We start from the raw sequence: 18,403 nt of genomic DNA on the forward strand, positions 1-18,403 counted from the left end.
ATGCTTTTGCTTCTATCGTAAGCAAACTTGTTTTTTGTTTGATTTTCTATCCAAAGAGATGACAGCCGTTCCATCTCTTCCAATTATTTGTGTCTTAATCTAATGGATTTTAATTACACTTGAGTTGTTCCCGCTATGAAAGTTGTTTTTATTTTCTCTGCATTCTTTGTAATTCTCCGCGTTGCCTCATTTAGGTCTGTAGCATGTGCAATATCACATGGTCTTTAATTTCCCTCAAAGCGTTTCACAATTTCATATTTTTTCTTTATCGACAGAAGCGGACTGGCCATAAGCCTTACGGGGGAAACCACGGTGGGCCGGAGGCTGGTGTGATATTGGTCATAAACCATAGTATGAGGCCACTACAAATTTTCCCGGGTAAGAATTTTTGACCCAGTCCGCCTCTGTTTATCGATATTGCTTCTTTTTTTTTTCTCTCTGAATCTGCAGTGTCTTAACCAGGACGCTTCCTTTTCACACCTTTTAAGTATTTTATAATATTTAATAAAATACTTAAAATTTTAGGGAATAAAGCACAATTACAAAATGAGGAGGCATGCTTGATACACATAAACAAAGCTGCCCGCGTATAGCAACTGAATAAACAACACCGTAAAGGCCGAGATACACTATTAACACCTCACATTTTACTAAGCACATTTCTGGGGTTACTACCATAAAACAATAAAAACAATTTCCAGTTGTTTCTGCTAGTGGAATCTGTTATAAACTGGTAGTAAACTCCATCTAATTGCATTTGCGATTATATCGCTAGCTGGAATTGTGTTAGTTTTTACGTTATTATGGTGAAATGTGTTTCCCCTTCACTGATATAAAACACATAAATACATTTTCAGAATCTTCTTCGTTCCTATCGTGTTGTGTTCAGTTGGGGTGATTCCGCATTCGATTGCCATTTCTTGTAAACACAAAGCGAATCGTGTATAAGCGAATTCGGTTTGTGTTATATAAGATAACGTTCCCCTATTTATAAATCGTGTATGATCGAATTCGTGTAATGCAAACACGTGTTATACGAGGACCGACTGTATACATGCACCTATTCTTATTCTTAGCTACCCTAACACAGCCCATGTATTTACTTGCTTTGCGATGACTCCCAGTCTCTGAAAACCCCACACCTTGTTTTCTAGGCTGCTGTTCATTCCAATAGAAGCAGTGCAAGAATTACTTTCACCTCTGCCAGTGGCTGCTGTTTATTAGTCTGTGTATCCCCCCCCCCCCCCAAGCTAGCAGTTTTCCGACCCACCTAACACTGCCTCGATAGTATCAGCAAATATTCTTGCATCCCTTCTATTTAAGTGTGTCCCATCCCCGTAGAAGCAGTCTCTCCTGTTAACAAGCACAGACTAGGCTGGAAAAAATTCTACCCCATGAGCTTTGCACAATCTCTCCAGGGCCAAATTGATTGACAAGGCTCTCATCATATACTCCTTCCTGTCACGTCTGGTCAGAATTATAGACATTTTTAAATTCATGGCTTTTTTCATCATTGACCTGTACTCGTTAAGTAATTCCGCTGTCCTCCTACTCTTAATATCATTAGTGTCAATGTGTACAACAATATCAACTGTTGTGCCCTTAAAAGATGATATCTGCTCTACATCATCATCATCAACTTTTTCCCCTGGCAGACATACCCTGCTCCTGTTTCACCTATCCTTTTTACACAATATATTCCCTCTTTCCCTGACAATAGAGTCACCGACCACAACTAGTTCCTGTGGGACCAGTGCATTCTGCCTTGGGGATTGCAGCTGTGTTGACTGATGTTTAAGTGCAAGTTCTGGTGCTGATGTGTGCAGCTGAGAGCTTGATTGGTCCCTCAATTAGCCATAATTATGAGAGCTTCCTTGGACTCAGGGGAGGTACCCATAGACTGGAAATGTGCAAATGTGACCCCAATTCACAAAGGAGGATCAAAGGCTGACACAAGTAATTATAGACCTGTGAGCTTAACTTCTGTTCCAGGAAAATTAATGGAGGCACTGGTTAAAGAAGCACTGCAGGATCATTTAGACAAGACTTCAGTTATAGCTCGAACACAGCATGGTTTTGTTAAGGGGAAGTCTTGCCTGACCAATTTGATTGGATACTATGATGCAGTCACAAAAGAACTGGATGCAGGGAATAGCTTTGATATTATATACTTGGATCTTAGAAAGGCTTTTGATACTGTTGCACATGGAAGACTGCTACACAAATTGGAGCAGTGTGACATTGGAGGCAAATTGCTGCTATGGATAAAGGGGTGGTTGAGGGGGGAGAAGACAGAGAGTGGTAATCAATGGACACTGCTCGTCGTGGACTAATGTTATTAGTGGAGTCCCTCAGGGCTCAGTGTTGGATCCATTATTGTTTTCTGTATTCATAAATGATATTGATGATGGTATATCAAGCTTAATGTCGAAGTTTGCAGATGATACAAAGGTAGGCAGGGTTGTCAAGGACACTACTGACACTATGCTGCTGCAACAGGATCTGGAAAGGTTGAGCAGATGGGCTGAGAGGTGGCAAATGAAGTTTAACATTGACAAATGTAAAGTACTACACATGGGAAACAGCAACCCCAGAGCAACGTATCAACTCTGTGGTACTACACTGACAGTGGTAGAGAATGAAAAGGACTTGGGGGTGGTTGTGCGGGCAGATATGAAGTTCTCTGAGCAGTGCAGACGGGCTGCAAGAGTAGCTCATGGAGTATTGTCAATGATATACAGGAATTTTTCCAGCAGGGATAAGGAGGTGATTATTCCCTTGTATAAGGCAATGGTCAGGCCACACCTAGAGTACTGTATACAGGTCTGGAGGCCTCATTTCAAGAAGGATGTAAGCTGCTGGAACGAGTACAGAGAAGGGCAACAAGATTAGTGAATGGAACAAAGGGGTGCTCTTACGAAGAAAGGCTTAAGTTTTGCAAATTAGTGTCTGGAGACTAGGCACCAGCGAGGTGATCTGATAGAGGTGTATAAAGCCTTGAATGGTTTGAGCATGCTCAATGCTGGTGGGATTCTTCCTCTAGCTCAGAATAATCACCTGAGAGGGTGATTATTCTGAGCTAGAGGAAGAATTTGCCATTGTATAAATTCAAATTGAGGAAAGACAGATGTAGGATAGACGTGCGGAAATTAGCCTTTAGCCAGCGGGTGGTTGGTTGGTGGAACAGACTTCCATCCCTTGTAGTGGAGGTTGATAGCCTAAATAAGTTTAAGGCTCAGCTGGACAGGTATTTTGAACGAACAGAGGGGTGAAGTGGGTTTGTTTTTTTTTTTTTTTTTGGCTGATGCTGCATAAGCTTGCTTTCTTGCATCAAATGCCTCTACTAATGCTAATGCTAATTTAAGATGTTTGCATAGTTTTTCATTCATAGTGGAATGTTGCCCATTGAGTTAATCTGCAGTGGAAAATCTTTCTCTTTTTCCCTCAATGGTTCCTTCAACATTGGAAACAAATAAAAATCTGGGGATGGGACTGAGATCTATACCCTAGGCAGGTTAGGGTAAAAATCTCCCTGTTGGATTCTTTCAGTTTGCCCTACAAGCCTGGCAAATGACTTATTCATTATTATGCAGAATTAGCGGAGCACTCCTTACTGGTTGCTTGTTTTGCCATGTGAATTTAAAAAATGTCTTTTGAATTAAAGATAATATTCTCTTTTAACAGATTTGTGGAATGCACTGAACGCTATACTCAAGAAAGTGTAAGCTACAAGGAACATTTGTTTTGTTTTGTTTGGCTTCCATTGAACATTTTTGGGTCTGGTGACAAAGGATTTAATTCAGGTTCAAAACACCATAACCATACTTCATAATTGCAGTGGTGTGTCTTTTAATTTTCTTCTGGATAGCAAGAAATATGCGTTTCATCAACATTTGTCTTTTTCTCTTTAGGACAGAATGTTTGGTATATAGTGAGATGCAGTTTTTTTTTTCTCCTCCAAATGTTACATCAGAAAGGTATAACCTGATCTTTGATCTTGCAGTAGTTCTTGGATTCTTTCAGTAATTCTGTTAGTTCTGGTACATTAGAGACTTCCAGATTGATGCTTATTTACAGTACTGATTCACCTGAGGAAAAAAGTGTCATAAGATCAGAGCTCTGTCAAGGGCAGTATGTAAACAAACCCCTTGCCGAGATTGGTGGATTTCACATGCAGATTTGCCATTGTATAAAAACATTATGGGAATCCTGTTGTCTCGAAACTTTACTAGACATGTTGGACATACAACTTATGTGATTGAGACCTGCCTACATATCCCCCCCCAAGCTTTTTAAATACGACAGTGGAACATGTCAGGGCTATATATATATACAGCCTTCGACACGTGTTCGCTTCCCCTTTGAAGACGGTATAGACGAAAAGCCACCGTCAGACTATTAGCGGGTCTCGATCACATAAGTTGTCTGTCCGACATGCAGATTTACCATGTGGCATTTCTGTTCCCTCGATGTTTTCTGCTCCTTCGTAGCAAACTCTGTTTTCGTGGACATCATTGTGCCACACTGTTTCACATCTGTTGGTCATACCTGCAACAAGTAAGTGATTTCACTGAGTTTGTCAGTGATAAACTTTTTATTTCATTAAAACATCAAGTATTTTTAATAGCAAAAAACTCAAAAAATTTTCAATTATTAAAAAAAAAAATAGAAAATCAAAATTATAAGCATTATAATCTACTTGTAAAGTGTCAAGCACTAAAATTTTGAATTGTGTTTTTAGTATGTTACACTTAGAATACAGTTCAAAACACCAAATACTTTTTTTTTCAAATATTAAATTTGAAATTTGGGGCCTGTAAGGAGACTGATATCCCTCATTTTGGAAAAGGGAGTAATACTACTTGGCAACAATACTACTGCCAAGTTAAAGGTAAGCTTAGCTTTGATCAATTTTTTGATTAACAACTTTGTTCTCAATACACTGAATTCATTATTAAAAGTTAAATTGTAATTTTTTTTTTTTTGAAATTTTTTAAGCTGGTCTTTAATTTAGTAAAGAAAAAGAAGTATCCTTTTTCATTTTAGTTTCTTTGATATTCCATCATCAATTTTACCAGAGATAAGGTGTTGCTCAGAAATTTATGGCTGCATGGAAAGTGGACCATTAAAAGGAATACCCATATCGGGAGTAAGTTATTTTATACATTACTTAAGGGGAGGGATGTGTCACTTTTTTTTGGGAGCTGTTATGTAAAAACTTACCGTATTTCTTCGATTCTAAGACACTTTTTTTTCCCTATAAACGTCTTTAAAAATGGGGTGCATCTTAGAATTGATGACGTCTTACAATTGCAGTTTTTTTTTAATTTTCCCGCATTTTGCACATCACCACACGTTTTGTTTTTACGTGGAAACCTCGCCTCCAAGTTTGACTGTTATCGCATTCTCCAGTTCCATTGGAGAATAAAGTGGTGTGAGTGATTTCATGTGCTTTTGAAATGTGAAGCCACCGTTATTTCATTATAGTGGAGCTCACTCAGTGTAAACTAGGAAGTTTTGTTTGTATCTTTGAAAGTATGTAAGAAGTGGAGTTACTGTATTTCGTTAATTTTGATCCCTTATTGCACATTAAAATGTCAAAAAGATTGCACTACGAAGCTGCATTGAAATTAAAAGTTATTGTGTATGCAAAAGAACATGGAAATAGAGCTGCAGGTTGACATTTTGACATTAGTGAAGTAAATGTTTGTTGTTGGAGAAATGATCGCAATTCCATATTTTTGTGCAAAGCAACAACCAAGTGCTTTACAGGGCCTAAGAAAGGAAGATTTCCACAAGTCGATGAAGCTGTGATATGTTTTGTAATGGAGACATGCGCAAAAGGATTACCCATCACTCAACAAGCCATGCAATTTAAAGCCGGAGAAATTGCCAAGTCTCTCGGAATAGAGAAAATCATTTTTAAAGGCAGTCATGGCTGGTGCGACAGACTCGTGCATTGTAGTGGATTATTGTTAAGGTGCCAAACATCTATCTGTCAAAAAATTCCTGCAGTCTTTCAACAGAAGTTGATTAACTTTCAGCAATAGATGATGAAATTAAGGAAAAAAAGAAACTATGAATTTAATCAAATTGGAAATGCTGATGAAACCCCAGTCTTCTTTGATATGCTTTGAAATTACACTATCAATGCTAAAGGTGCTAAAGAAATCAAGATTATAAGCACGGGCTACGAAAAGCAGTGTATCACTGTGATGCTATGCATCACCGCTGATGGTCAAAAGTTGCCACCATATTTAATTTTAAATTGAAAAACCATACCGAAGAATGAAATTTTCCCCAAAGGTGTTATTGTGCATACACAAAAAAATGGATGGATGTCGGCAGAGCTTATGGAAGACTTCCTAAATGTTGTGTGGAATAGATGTCCTGGAAGTTTTCGTAACCCACCTAGCATGCTAGTACTTGATGCATTTCGTGGACCTTTGTCTGAACGGGTCAAAAATAAAATAGTGCAAAAATGTGGTGACTTGGTTGTGATTCCTGGTGGCATGACTAGCCAACTGCAGCTACTCGACGTTTCAGTCAACAAACCATTTAAGGATTACTTGAGAAAGGAATATGAATCCTGGCTGTTGACCGACAACCTTCCACTGACATCTTCCAGAAAAATTAGAAAGCGCCAGCATCAAAATTGGCAGAATGGGTATCAACAGCTTGGAAGCTGATCCCAGAATAGTCAAACACTCATTTAAAAAATGTTGCATCACCAATGCCCTTAATGGCTCAGAAGATGATATATTATGGGATAATGAAGATAACGACGGCTCAGAAGAATCTGACCCTGAATGTGAAGTAGACTCTGATATTGATTCAGATGCAGATATCGACGGCTCAAAAGATTCAGAAGGAAGTGATGAATAACATACCTACTGATAAATGCCGGTACTATTGTTGTTAGTAAATTTAATTCTATTATAATAAAAATATTTGTTAGATTTATTTTAGTGTTTTATTTTATTTATTTATTTTTTCTTAGAATCAAAGCTTTTTTTCTGAAATTAAGGTACTGAAATTATAAGGTGCATCTTGCAATTGATGGAGTCTTAGAACTGAAGAAATACGGTATGTACATGCTCTTATGTAAAAAGCAGATTATAGTATTTTCTAAAGAAATTAATAAAACTTTATGGAAGGTTAAGTAAGAATGGCCATGTTTCTATCTAGAAGTTGCAAGTTCTTTATGTCTTTCATCAAACTGCTCTATATCCATGTGTCTTTTAACCCATAACTGGTAGTGCCAGTATTTTTCTGTTCTTCACATGTGCACTTAGTTAATAGGGTAAAACATTACCTCTTTTATAATCTTAAAATTTGGCAAGAAATAATTCAGAATTATTTGTTTGTTTGAATCTATTTACTTGCTTTCCATCTACTATGAATTTACTTTCATTCTATTATGAACACAACTGAAAAATGCGTTTTTTATATTGAAAACATATTTCTCATTACTATTGATGTGGTTTAGAAATTTTTATCACTCACCTCTCTTTGGGAATTTCTGAATATCACCTCCATTATTATCGTGACTGGGCCGACCAGGCTAGCCGAATGGGTAAAGTACCTGCCCGGCAACCCAAAGGTCGCGGGTTCGATTCCCGCCTCGGGCTTGGATCAAAGTACTGCAAAAACCTTGGGAGGTGCAATATGGCCACAGAAGCCGATGCGCCAACAACTACAAAAAAAAAAAAAAATATCGTGACTGACAGTAAGCTAAATGTTAATTGGAAAACCCGTGTGCTTCAACAGTTGTATGGTGGATGAACCCTTCCATTACATGAAACCAGAGAGCATAATGACTGGATGTGCTACCAGTCATTATGCTCTCTTTATACTTTATATAAAGTATAAAGAGCGCACACCTTAATCATTGCCTATGAGATGCACTCACTAATTTTAAATTAATGTTTTTCAGTATTACATATAATTATCAATAATAGACTTAATGTGATCCTGAATTTTTAGTGTTTGTAAAACAACTAACAAAGATTTCTAGAATATTCAGTGGCAAAATAAAATGAATATGGCTATTGGAAAATTCTTCTGTGTTGGACTGAGTAGAAAAGCAGAAATCACAGAAAAAGTGCCAGTTATGCAGGTTTCTTTAGGTTATGCATATTTGTTATTATTTGCATGGATTTACAATCTTAATTGGAAAAAAATAATTAAAAAAAGCCATTGAGTGCTATGTGAGCTGACAAACAGTTATACCAATAGCAAAACTGCATATGCTTTCTCTTGTAGTGCTGCCTAAAGCTGTGGTGTCTGTTTTTTTTTTTTTTTTTTTGTCTATTAAACTGAAATATATGTTAATGGAAAAGTCATTATTTAAAGAATCAAACAGAAATATATCTTTCAGTAATGCATTCTACAGTCCAGTGTAACAACTATGAATTTGTTTTGGCTAAACCACATATTTGTTGTGGCTGAACATATAATAATATATTAGTTTCAGGAAAGTTTTATTTTCCTGAAAATCATTTAGATCCAGTGTCGGTAATCTAATAAGGATTTAAAAATTTAGTCAAAAGGGCTAGTAGGAAATTGAAATATAAGGTAAGGTGTACTCTGTTCGTGTAAAACATCAATTTCCTTTCCTGGAGTCTTAGTACTGGCAGGATAGTTGACAGAGGCACAATATGGTGCTTGAATGAACATGTATCTTTTATTTGCATGTAGTTCACTTTATATTTTTGTGAACACCACACAGTATTTCTCAAAATGCTACTTCATGCACAAGTTTTGTTAGTATCGAGAAAAGGTGCTCACTCACTCTCTGATGATTTGTTTGTTTGTTTATTTGGCTTTTAGGAGCATTAGCAACTAAGGCCATATTGCTCCGGGGATATGCGGTGGTCATTTCCTGACCTTTCTGCATCTTCCATATTTGGTGGTGATGGGCTCAAACCCCGGTCTAATCAAGAAGCATGTGCTATGCACTGCTGCTCCTGGCTACGGAGGCACCACTCTCTGATGAAGAAGCAGTAATGCTGAAATAGCCGGCAAAGCATGAAGAATTTAAAATAGGTTATAAAACTTCAGAAAAGAGCATGTAAGACTTTATTTTAAACTAATTGTTAATACATGAAATTATTGTTTCACAAAATAGCATTCTTAATCTAAAAAAGCAGATAATTGCTATCATTTGTTACATATAATAACAAGAATTTTTAAAATTTAAAAATTTATTAAATTGAAACTGCTTTTTACCAGAGAAAATATTTTTAGAGAGAGAGAGCGAGAGAGAGAGAATTAACTTTTTTTTTAAATTAAATTTTTATTTAAATATTTTTTTTAAATTCTAAGATCTCAAGTAGAAATTTCAAGCAGAATTTTTTATTTTTTTTATTTTTTTTATTTGTATACATTAATAATGTTATAAATACAGATATTTTATAAAATTTAAATCAGGAATTCTCTTACCTGAGATTTTCAAGTTTTTCAGTTCTTCAGGAATAACTGCATCCAGGTATGGTATAATTAGAATAGATGGAAATAGTATTGGAAGACCTGCCTAAAGGCAGATGAACCTTGTAACAGGACAAAAGAATGAAAGAATGCTTTAACCTTAAATCCATGCATGGCAAATAAAAAGATATAAAAGGAGATAATTACCTGAAGCGTGATGAGGACTTTTTGCTTATTGAAAAGTCCTCATAAAAAAAAAATCTGCATGAAATTTCCTCTTGAGATTTTAGAATAAAATTTTTTTTTAAAATTTAAAAATTTAATTCAAAATGAGGACATCGATTAATGTACAACAGAAAATCACAATAAGTTAGCATTTGTCCGATTTCTATGAATATTAGCAGGTCTCAATTACACAAGTTGTCTGTCCAACGTGTTGTAATATCAAGTTTTGAGAAAATGAGATTCCCATATTGTTTACTTATATGTCGCTCCTTATTTCAAGTGATGTAACAACATCTGGTAAGTGTAAAAAGTGAGCAGCAGTGAATGAGAGATTGTTGTGGATTGATTTCTTCAGCAGCAGTTGCTTATTGAAGAGACATCCTCTTCAGTTAAGCTATTCAAAATTTTTTGCATAGTATAATGCAACAAATATCCACGTTCTCCACCTATTGAAAATGAGTTCAGCAGGCATTGAGGGCTAAGTCAATTTCCTTGAACACCTGGAGGCAAAAAATATTACCTATTTCGTATAGATCACCATCAGAAAATAAACTGCATACTTTCTCTGCAACTCTGTAGAGAGCAAATCCTTAACAGGTCATGTGAATAAATGACAGAAAAAGAATTCAAAAGCATTCCCACATTTCTTCATGTAATGAACTGCCTGAGTCAGGAAGAACAGGAGGTTTACTACACATAATTCCATAGAAAGCATAGAAACAGCATTTGTGAAAAAGTTAGAAGTTGAGCTGTTTACCTTTTCAGGTACTTCAGATTTAAATAAATAGTTTTGAGGACTTCCACTAATTACACTGGCAATATATAGTGCTATCCAAAAATACTCCTGTTTTCATAGCCCATTAGAAAAAACAGTTGATTTGTAAGAAGGATGTATGATGTAAGCCACACAAGTTAGTTGTTCTTATCATAGCATATAGATCTGAACTTGCCAATTTTGAGAGGGATATTATTGTTAAATGTTGCCTTGCTTGTTGATTTGTGCAATTTCTGATAGCCTTCATCATCCAAAGTTAGCATTAGCATTAGTAGAGGCATATGATGCAAGAAAGCAAGCTTATGCAGCATCAACCAAAGAAAACCCGCTCCCATTTCACCCCTCCATTCGTTCCAAATACCTGTCCAGCTCAGCCTTAAATTTATTTAGGCTATCAACTTCCACAACAAAAGATGGAAATCTGTTCTACCAATCAACTACCTGCTGGCTAAAGCAAACTTCCGCACATCTATCCTACAACTGTCTTTCCTCAATTTGAATTTATGCCCTCTCAGTTGATCATTCTGAGCAAGAGGAAGAATCCCATTAGCATTGAGTATGCTCAAACAATTCAAGGCTTTATACACCTCAATCAGATCACCTCGCAGGTGCCTAATCTCCAGACACCGTAATCTGCAAAACGTAAGCCTTTCTTCGTAAGTGCAACCCTTATGAAGTTATGCTTTGTAAGCATAACCTCTCCTCCCTTCCTATCCTGTCTATCCTTCCTGTACACATTGTACTCCCCAAATTCCAGTTCTGCATTCCTTATATCTGTGTGACACCACGTCTCTGATATCCCAGCAATATCTGCCTTTGATGTTTTGAGCATTACCTCATCAAAAATTCATCAAATTTATTTACCAAACACCTAGCATTGGTGTACACGCAAGTATACATGCAACTTTTCCTATTCTTAGCTACCCTAACACAACTCGTGTTTCCTTGTACTGCAATGACTCCCAGCAGTCTCTGAAATACCCTGCATCTTGTTTTCCAGGCTGCTGCTCATTTCAGTAGAAGCAGTGCAAGAATCACTTTCACCTTTGCCAGCGGCTATTGTTAATCTGTTAGTCCTTGTATCCCCCCAAGCTAGCAGTTTTCCAACCCACCTAACACTGCCTCGATAGCATCAGCAAATATTCTTGCACCCTTTCTATTTAAGTGTATCCCATCCCTGTAGAAGCAGTCTCTCCTGTTAACAAATACAGATCAGGCTGAAAAAAATTCTTCCCCTTGAGTCTTGCACAATCTTTCCAGGGCCAAATTGATCGACAAGGCTCTCATCATATACTCCCTCCTATCGTGTCTTGGCAGAATTGCAGATACTTTAAAATTCAACCCTAATTCATGGCTTTTTTTTCAACAGTGACCTGTACTTTTAGCATTAGCATTAGCATTAGTAGAGGCATTTGATGCAAGAAAGCAAGCTTATGCAGCATCAGCCAAAAAAAAAAAAAAAAAAACCCACTTCCACTTCACCCCTCTGTTCGTTCAAAATACCTGTCCAGCTGAGCCTTAAACTTATTTAGGCTATCAACCTCCACTATAAGGGATGGAAGTCTGTTCCACCAACCAACCACCCGCTGGCTAAAGACAAATTTCCGCACATCTATCCTACATCTGTCTTTCCTCAATTTGAATTTATGCCCTCTCAGGTGATTTTTCTGAGCTAGAGGAAGAATCCCATCAGCATTGAGCATGCTTAAACCATTCAAGGCTTTATACACCTCTATCAGATCACCTCGCTGGTGCCTAGTCTCCAGACACTGTAATTTGCAAAACTTAAGCCTTTCTTCGTAAGAGCACCCCTTTGTTCCATTCACTAATCTTGTTGCCCTTCTCTGTACTCGTTCCAGCAGCTCTACATCCTTCTTGAAATGAGGCCTCCAGACCTGTATACAGTACTCTAGGTGTGGCCTGACCATCACCTTATACAATGGAATAATCACCTCCTTATCCCTGCTGGAAAAATTCCTGTATATCATTGACAATACTCCATGAGCTACTCTTGCAGCCCGTCTGCACTGCTCAGAGAACTTCATATCTGCCTGCACAACCACCCCCAAGTCCCTTTCATTCTCTACCACTGTCAGTGTACCACAGAGTTGATACGTTGCTCTGGGGTTGCTGTTTCCCATGTGTAGTACTTTACATTTGTCAATGTTAAACTTCATTTGCCACCTCTCAGCCCATCTGCTCAACCTTTCCAGATCCTGTTACAGCAGCATAGTGTCAGTAGTGTCCTTGACAACCCTGCCAACCTTTGTATCGTCTGCAAACTTGGACATTAAGCCCGATATACCATCATCAATATCATTTATAAATACAGAAAACAATAATGGACCCAACACTGAGCCCTGAGGGACTCCACTAATAACATCAGCCCACGATGAGCAGTGTCCATTGATTACCACTCTCTGTCTTCTCCCCCTCAACCACCCCTTTATCCATAGCAGCAATTTGCCTCCAATGTCACAGTGCTCCAATGTCACAGTGCTCCAATTTGTGTAGCAGTCTTCCATGTGCAACAGTATCAAAAGCCTTTCTAAGATCCAAGTATATAATATCAAAGTTATTCCCTGCATCCAGTTCTTTCGTGACTGCATCATAGTATCCAATCAAGTTGGTCAGGCAAGACTTCCCCTTAACAAAACCATGCTGTGTCTGAGCTATAACTGAAGTCTTGTCTAAATGATCCTGCAGTGCTTCTTTAACCAGTGCCTCCATTAATTTTCCTGGAACAGAAGTTAAGCTCACAGGTCTATAATTACTTGTGTCAGCCTTTGATCCTCCTTTGTGAATTGGGGTCACATTTGCACATTTCCAGTCTATGGGTACCTCCCCTGAGTCCAAGGAAGCTCTCATAATTATGGCTAAGGGTTTGCTTACTTCCTTTGCTGCCTCCTTTAATATAACTGGATAGATCCCATCCACCCCGGGTGCCTTTCTTGTGTTTATCTTCAACAGTTTCTCCTCCACTTTACTCCCAGTTATTTCAAGATTCTGTAGCTTACTTCTAGAGTTGAATACACCTCTGGCATTCCCCTCGCTGAATAACTCCTCATGTGTGAATGTCGATGCAAAATATTCATTTAGTTTGTTAGCTACCTGAGCAGGATCATCAACACTTGACCCATCAATATCAAGTGGACCAATCTGATTCATCCCCTTACCTTCTAGAGTTTACATAAGTAAAGAACTCTTTGCTGTTTTTCTTTGCATCTCTCGTAATCTGCCTTCGCCTGCCTAACCTCCTTTGTAACTTGGTTGCATATCAACTTGTATCTATCATAGGCTTCTGTGTCATGTGTTAATTTGTATGTATCCCATGCATTTTTCTTCTCTGCCATATGCCTCATTAGTTCATCTGACATCCATTTTGGCCTAAACCTTGAACAATATTTCTTAGTTGGTATGTAAAGCCTAGTAGCTTCCAAGATAAGTTCTTTGAATGCTTCCCATTTTGAATTTGCTGTTGGTAACATCATCAGTTGGTCCCACTGTATAGAATTTAAATACTGTCTCAGTCCATCGTAGTTGCCTTTACGGAAGCAATAACCCTTCCCTTTACCCCAAATGGTAGTTACCTCTTTGAGTAAATCCCACTTCAGCACACTGTGATCACTGCCACCTAGTGGTTCATTTATCTGCAGATTCTTAATGCATGAAGAATCACTGCTGATAATCAAATCAAGAGTATTACTCCCTCTAGTTGCCTCCCGAACATGCTGATGTAGAAAACAATCGTCCAATAAATCCACAAAAGTCCTGCTAGTGTGTGAGTTAACCAGCCCCCAAATTCCAGTCAATATCTGGGAAATTAAAATCTCCCATTATAAGACACTCTGATTTACTGGCCCACTCTATTTCCCTGTACAGTTCCTTATTATACTCATCAGAGTCATTAGGCCTATAGCACACTCCTACTCTCAATTTTGATCTCCCAATGTTTATGTCACACCAAACTGACTCCACACTGCACTGTCCAGCGATGTCGACTGGCTTCACTTCCTTGGTTTTTATGTGTTTCTTAACTAATAGCATAACCCCTCCTCCCTTCCTATCCTGTCTATCCTTTCTGTAGACGTTGTACTCCCCAAATTGCAGTTCTGCATCCCTTATATCTGTGTGACACCACGTCTCTGATATCCCAACAATATCTGCCTTCGATGTTTTGAGCAATACCTCAAATTCATCAAATTTATTTACTAAACTCCTAGCATTGGTGTACACGCAAGTATACCTGCACCTGTTTCTATTCTTAGCTACCCTAACACAACCCATGTGTTTACTTGTACCGCAATGGCTCCCAGCAGTTTCTGAAATACCATGCATCTTGTTTTTCAGGCTTCTGCTCATAGTATCCAATTGGCAGAATTACTTGTTAAGTAATTCTGCCAATCTCCTACTCTTAATATCATTAATGCCAATGTGTACAACAGTATCACCTTTTGTGCCCTTAAAAGATGATATCTGCTCTACACTGTCATTAACCTTTGCCCCTGGCAGACATACCCTAGTCCTGTTCCACCTATCCCTTTTACATACCATGTTTCCCATTTCCCTGACAATAGAGTCGCCGACAACTACTGGTTCCTGTGGGATCAGTGCATTCTGCCTTGGGGATTGCCGCTGTGTTGTGTGATGATCAAGTGCAAGCTCTGGCGTTGATGTGGGCAGTTGAGAGCTTGATGTGCCCCTCAATTTAGATCCTTCGTGGGCATCCACCCTGTCCTTCAAGCTCTCATATAGGCCCATAACAATGCTGAGTTGTCTCCTGATTTCCTCACACTCCTTACATCGCACACACAGACGAAGACATTCCTCTTGGCAATATCCTGTCCCATACCTGATTGCTCCACAAACATCAAACAAGCAATGCATTTTAAAAGGCTGTGATTCAGAGGGCAACTGCCCTCCTCAGTTCTCCGCTGAGCCACAGCACTCCCATTAGCTTGAGCCTTTTGCTTTGCTGCTCTGGTCTGAGTTATGATTTCGATTCAATTTCAATAAAATTTCAATTTCAGGACAAATTTATAACCCTAAACTTATATCCCAATACAGTTATAACACTAGATATCTATAGATATATTTTTTTCAGTATTGAGTATTATCTCCGAGTTTCGTTATATAACTTCATATCAAATCACATATTAATTAATAATGTTACGTTTGTAAAATCTAAGTCATTATATGTATTTAGTCAAAAAATTACAATTTAATTGACAATGGAGTTTAACAAGATTAATAAATTTTACTGATTAATTGATAATATTATATACTATACTAAGCTAATGCTATCTAGTACGGGATATAATGTATCTTATAACAATGGCGGCAAGTTATGAATGGTAAATCTATGGACACTAAGTATTAATTAACTTCCAAAATCTCGCTATCTAAATTCAGAATAAAGTTGATCATTCATGAACTGTAATGGAAGCATCACAGTACCTCCACCATTTAGCAGTGCACAGGAGGACCTAGAAGCTCACCCTACATGGCCACAGGAAATGCAGAAGGGTAGTAAGACAGTCTTGTCAGACATCCTTTAAAAATATGAACTAAGTGCTTAACGTATCAACAGGGGTTGAGGTCTGTATGAACACACTGTACGATGCTCAGCAGCCTCAGTTTAGTGGAAGAGTGGTGTTGCATAAGCCAAGCATCACCAGCTGCAATCAACGGTTTCATCTTGGTGCAAGAACAGGCCATAATTGGTTCATAGATTAGTGAAAATCAGTTCTGTGGAGTGAAGAATCTCACTACACCCTCCAATCAGATGGGTGAATATGGGGTGTAGAGGGTGCTTGGAAAACAACTGCTGCTAGAGGGCATTGCTTCAACAACAAAGTCTGAAGGAGATGGAACTATGGTATGAGGCTGTTTCTCATGGTATGGTCTACTTAGGAGCTTTGGTGGTTGTGTTGGAACCACGAATGCCAAAGCCTTCCTTAACATTTTGGATTCATGTTCCCTGTGATATGGCAATTTTTTATATAGATACATGTTTGTTTCACCAGGATATAGCCCCTGTACCATACTGCCATTGCTGTTTGAATATGGTTCATGGATATAAATTTATAAAAGTTGGAATGACTTGTGCCTAGATTTGACCCTTATGGAACACCTGAGGGATGAATTGGAGCATCAGCTGAGAGCTAGATGTTACAATCAAACATCCCACATCAGTAGCTCAGATGATCACTGTTTTCAGGAGAAATGAAAGCTGTATCCTCTGCAGTCTTATCATTCATTGGTAAAGTGTCTGCCTAGGAGGTTGGAGTGTATCATACTGTCCAAAGATTGGAGTGTGTCATACTGTCCAAAGGTTGTTTTTTTAGAGGATATCCAAATATTTTCTTCCAGCAACTTCATTTCTAGCTATCTGGAAAACATGGATGTAACAAGTGTTCGGATAATTTTTTTCTTAATGTACACTCACTTAAACATGTACCATGGTATATTTTCCAAAAAAACCCTTCAAAGATGCGTTTCTCAAGGGTTTGCAAGATAATTTCACTTTTAGTGAAACCACCTTGCTTCTAAGCAAGGTGGTTTCACTAAATTTGTCTTGCATCACTAAGTTTCATTGCTTTCTCTGTCTCTGGGCTAGCTGGACAATGAGCACTGGAGAAGAGCATGGTCTACCAGAATCGAGTTGCAACTGTGGCACACAATGTAGTAAACAATCCCTCAGTTCCAAGAAACAAAGTCTTGTTATCAAGCTGGGACTGTTGAAATAAGTTGTTAAAGTATTGATTCCTCAAGATACACATGAGTGGGCATAAATTCAAATTGAGGAAGGATGGTTGCAGGATGGATGTGCAGAAATTTGCCATTAGCCAGCAGTAGTTGATTGTTGGAAGAGATTCCCATCTGGTGTTGTAGAAGTGGGTAGCTTGAATAAATTCAAGAACACAAACAATTAGAGGGAATGAAAAGGTGAAATGGAAAGGGTTTTTCTTTTCTTTTCTTTTCTTTTTCTTTTTTTGTTTGATGCTGTATGAGCTTGCTTTCTTGCATCATTTGCTAAAACTCAAATGGAATCCAGAAATATCACCAATTCTGAAGTAGTTCTTTTGTATGGGGTTTAATATGACACTTTTTATGTAATAAAATTTTCTTGGTAACATGCCCATGTGGTTTCATTAGTCTAATTCATATTCAATCAATTCATTATGAACAACTCCCATTACTCAATTTTCTAAACACATTAAAATAATTTATTTTCAGGAGAAATTTTTTTTTTTAACAGAAACTTCCATTTAGTTTTAGAGAAATATTTATGCAGAAAATTTATACATCAAATGTACTATTAGTGCTAAAGCATTATGACAGACTCTATTATCCAGTATGATTCAGAAATAAATTTGCTTGGATCGAAATTTTGGATAATCCACAGAATGACAGAAAAACTCGTAAATGTGACAGTAATGTAAATTTATTTGCATTATACATACATATATACATACTTGACATATTCATATTTAACAAAGGTATACTACAGTGTGAAAAGATTTGACGATTTGACATAAAAATTTAATATGAATGTATAATCTTTTTAAAAAGGAAAATGATGAAATTGCCTTTTTTTCTTTGTTTGCTTTCCTGTAAATGGTATTATATAAATTTTGAAACAGCATATTGTTATTGCTCCATGTAGTTGGGAGACTCATTATACTTGACACTTGGGCATCTTTTTCATGCTTATTGATGATTGAACTTTTGTTTCATAGAAAGAGCAATCCGTCTCTGTTTTAATATGATGGATGCACAGAGATGCAGATTTGAAAAACCTCAGTGAAGAATGTTAAAATTAACCATAAACCAGTAAAGTAATATTACAAAATGTAAACAAACAATACATGTGGCACCTCCGTAGCCAGGTGGGAAGGAGCAGCAGTGCATAGTCACATGCTTCTTGATTAGACCGGGGTTCGAGCCTGTCACCACCAAATATGGAGGATG

The 18,403-nt window shown here is 37.6% G+C and overlaps 1 protein-coding gene across 2 annotated transcripts in view; it reads left to right on the forward strand.

Moving 5' to 3' along the window:
- The window catches only part of LOC150080626 (glycerol kinase-like), a 420,206-nt gene that overhangs the window by 188,700 nt on the left and 213,103 nt on the right, over positions 1-18,403 (forward strand). For both annotated transcript variants that reach the window (XM_090381601.1, XM_090381600.1), the window contains exon 8: positions 5,047-5,149. In XM_090381601.1, coding sequence (XP_090237727.1) covers positions 5,047-5,149 — 103 coding nt within the window. The remainder of the gene's footprint in view (positions 1-5,046; positions 5,150-18,403) is intronic.

Source organism: Mastigoproctus giganteus, chromosome 9 (genome assembly GCF_048544385.1).
Source record: "Mastigoproctus giganteus isolate SK-2022 chromosome 9, ASM4854438v1, whole genome shotgun sequence".
Taxonomy (NCBI): Eukaryota; Metazoa; Arthropoda; class Arachnida; order Uropygi; family Thelyphonidae; genus Mastigoproctus; species Mastigoproctus giganteus.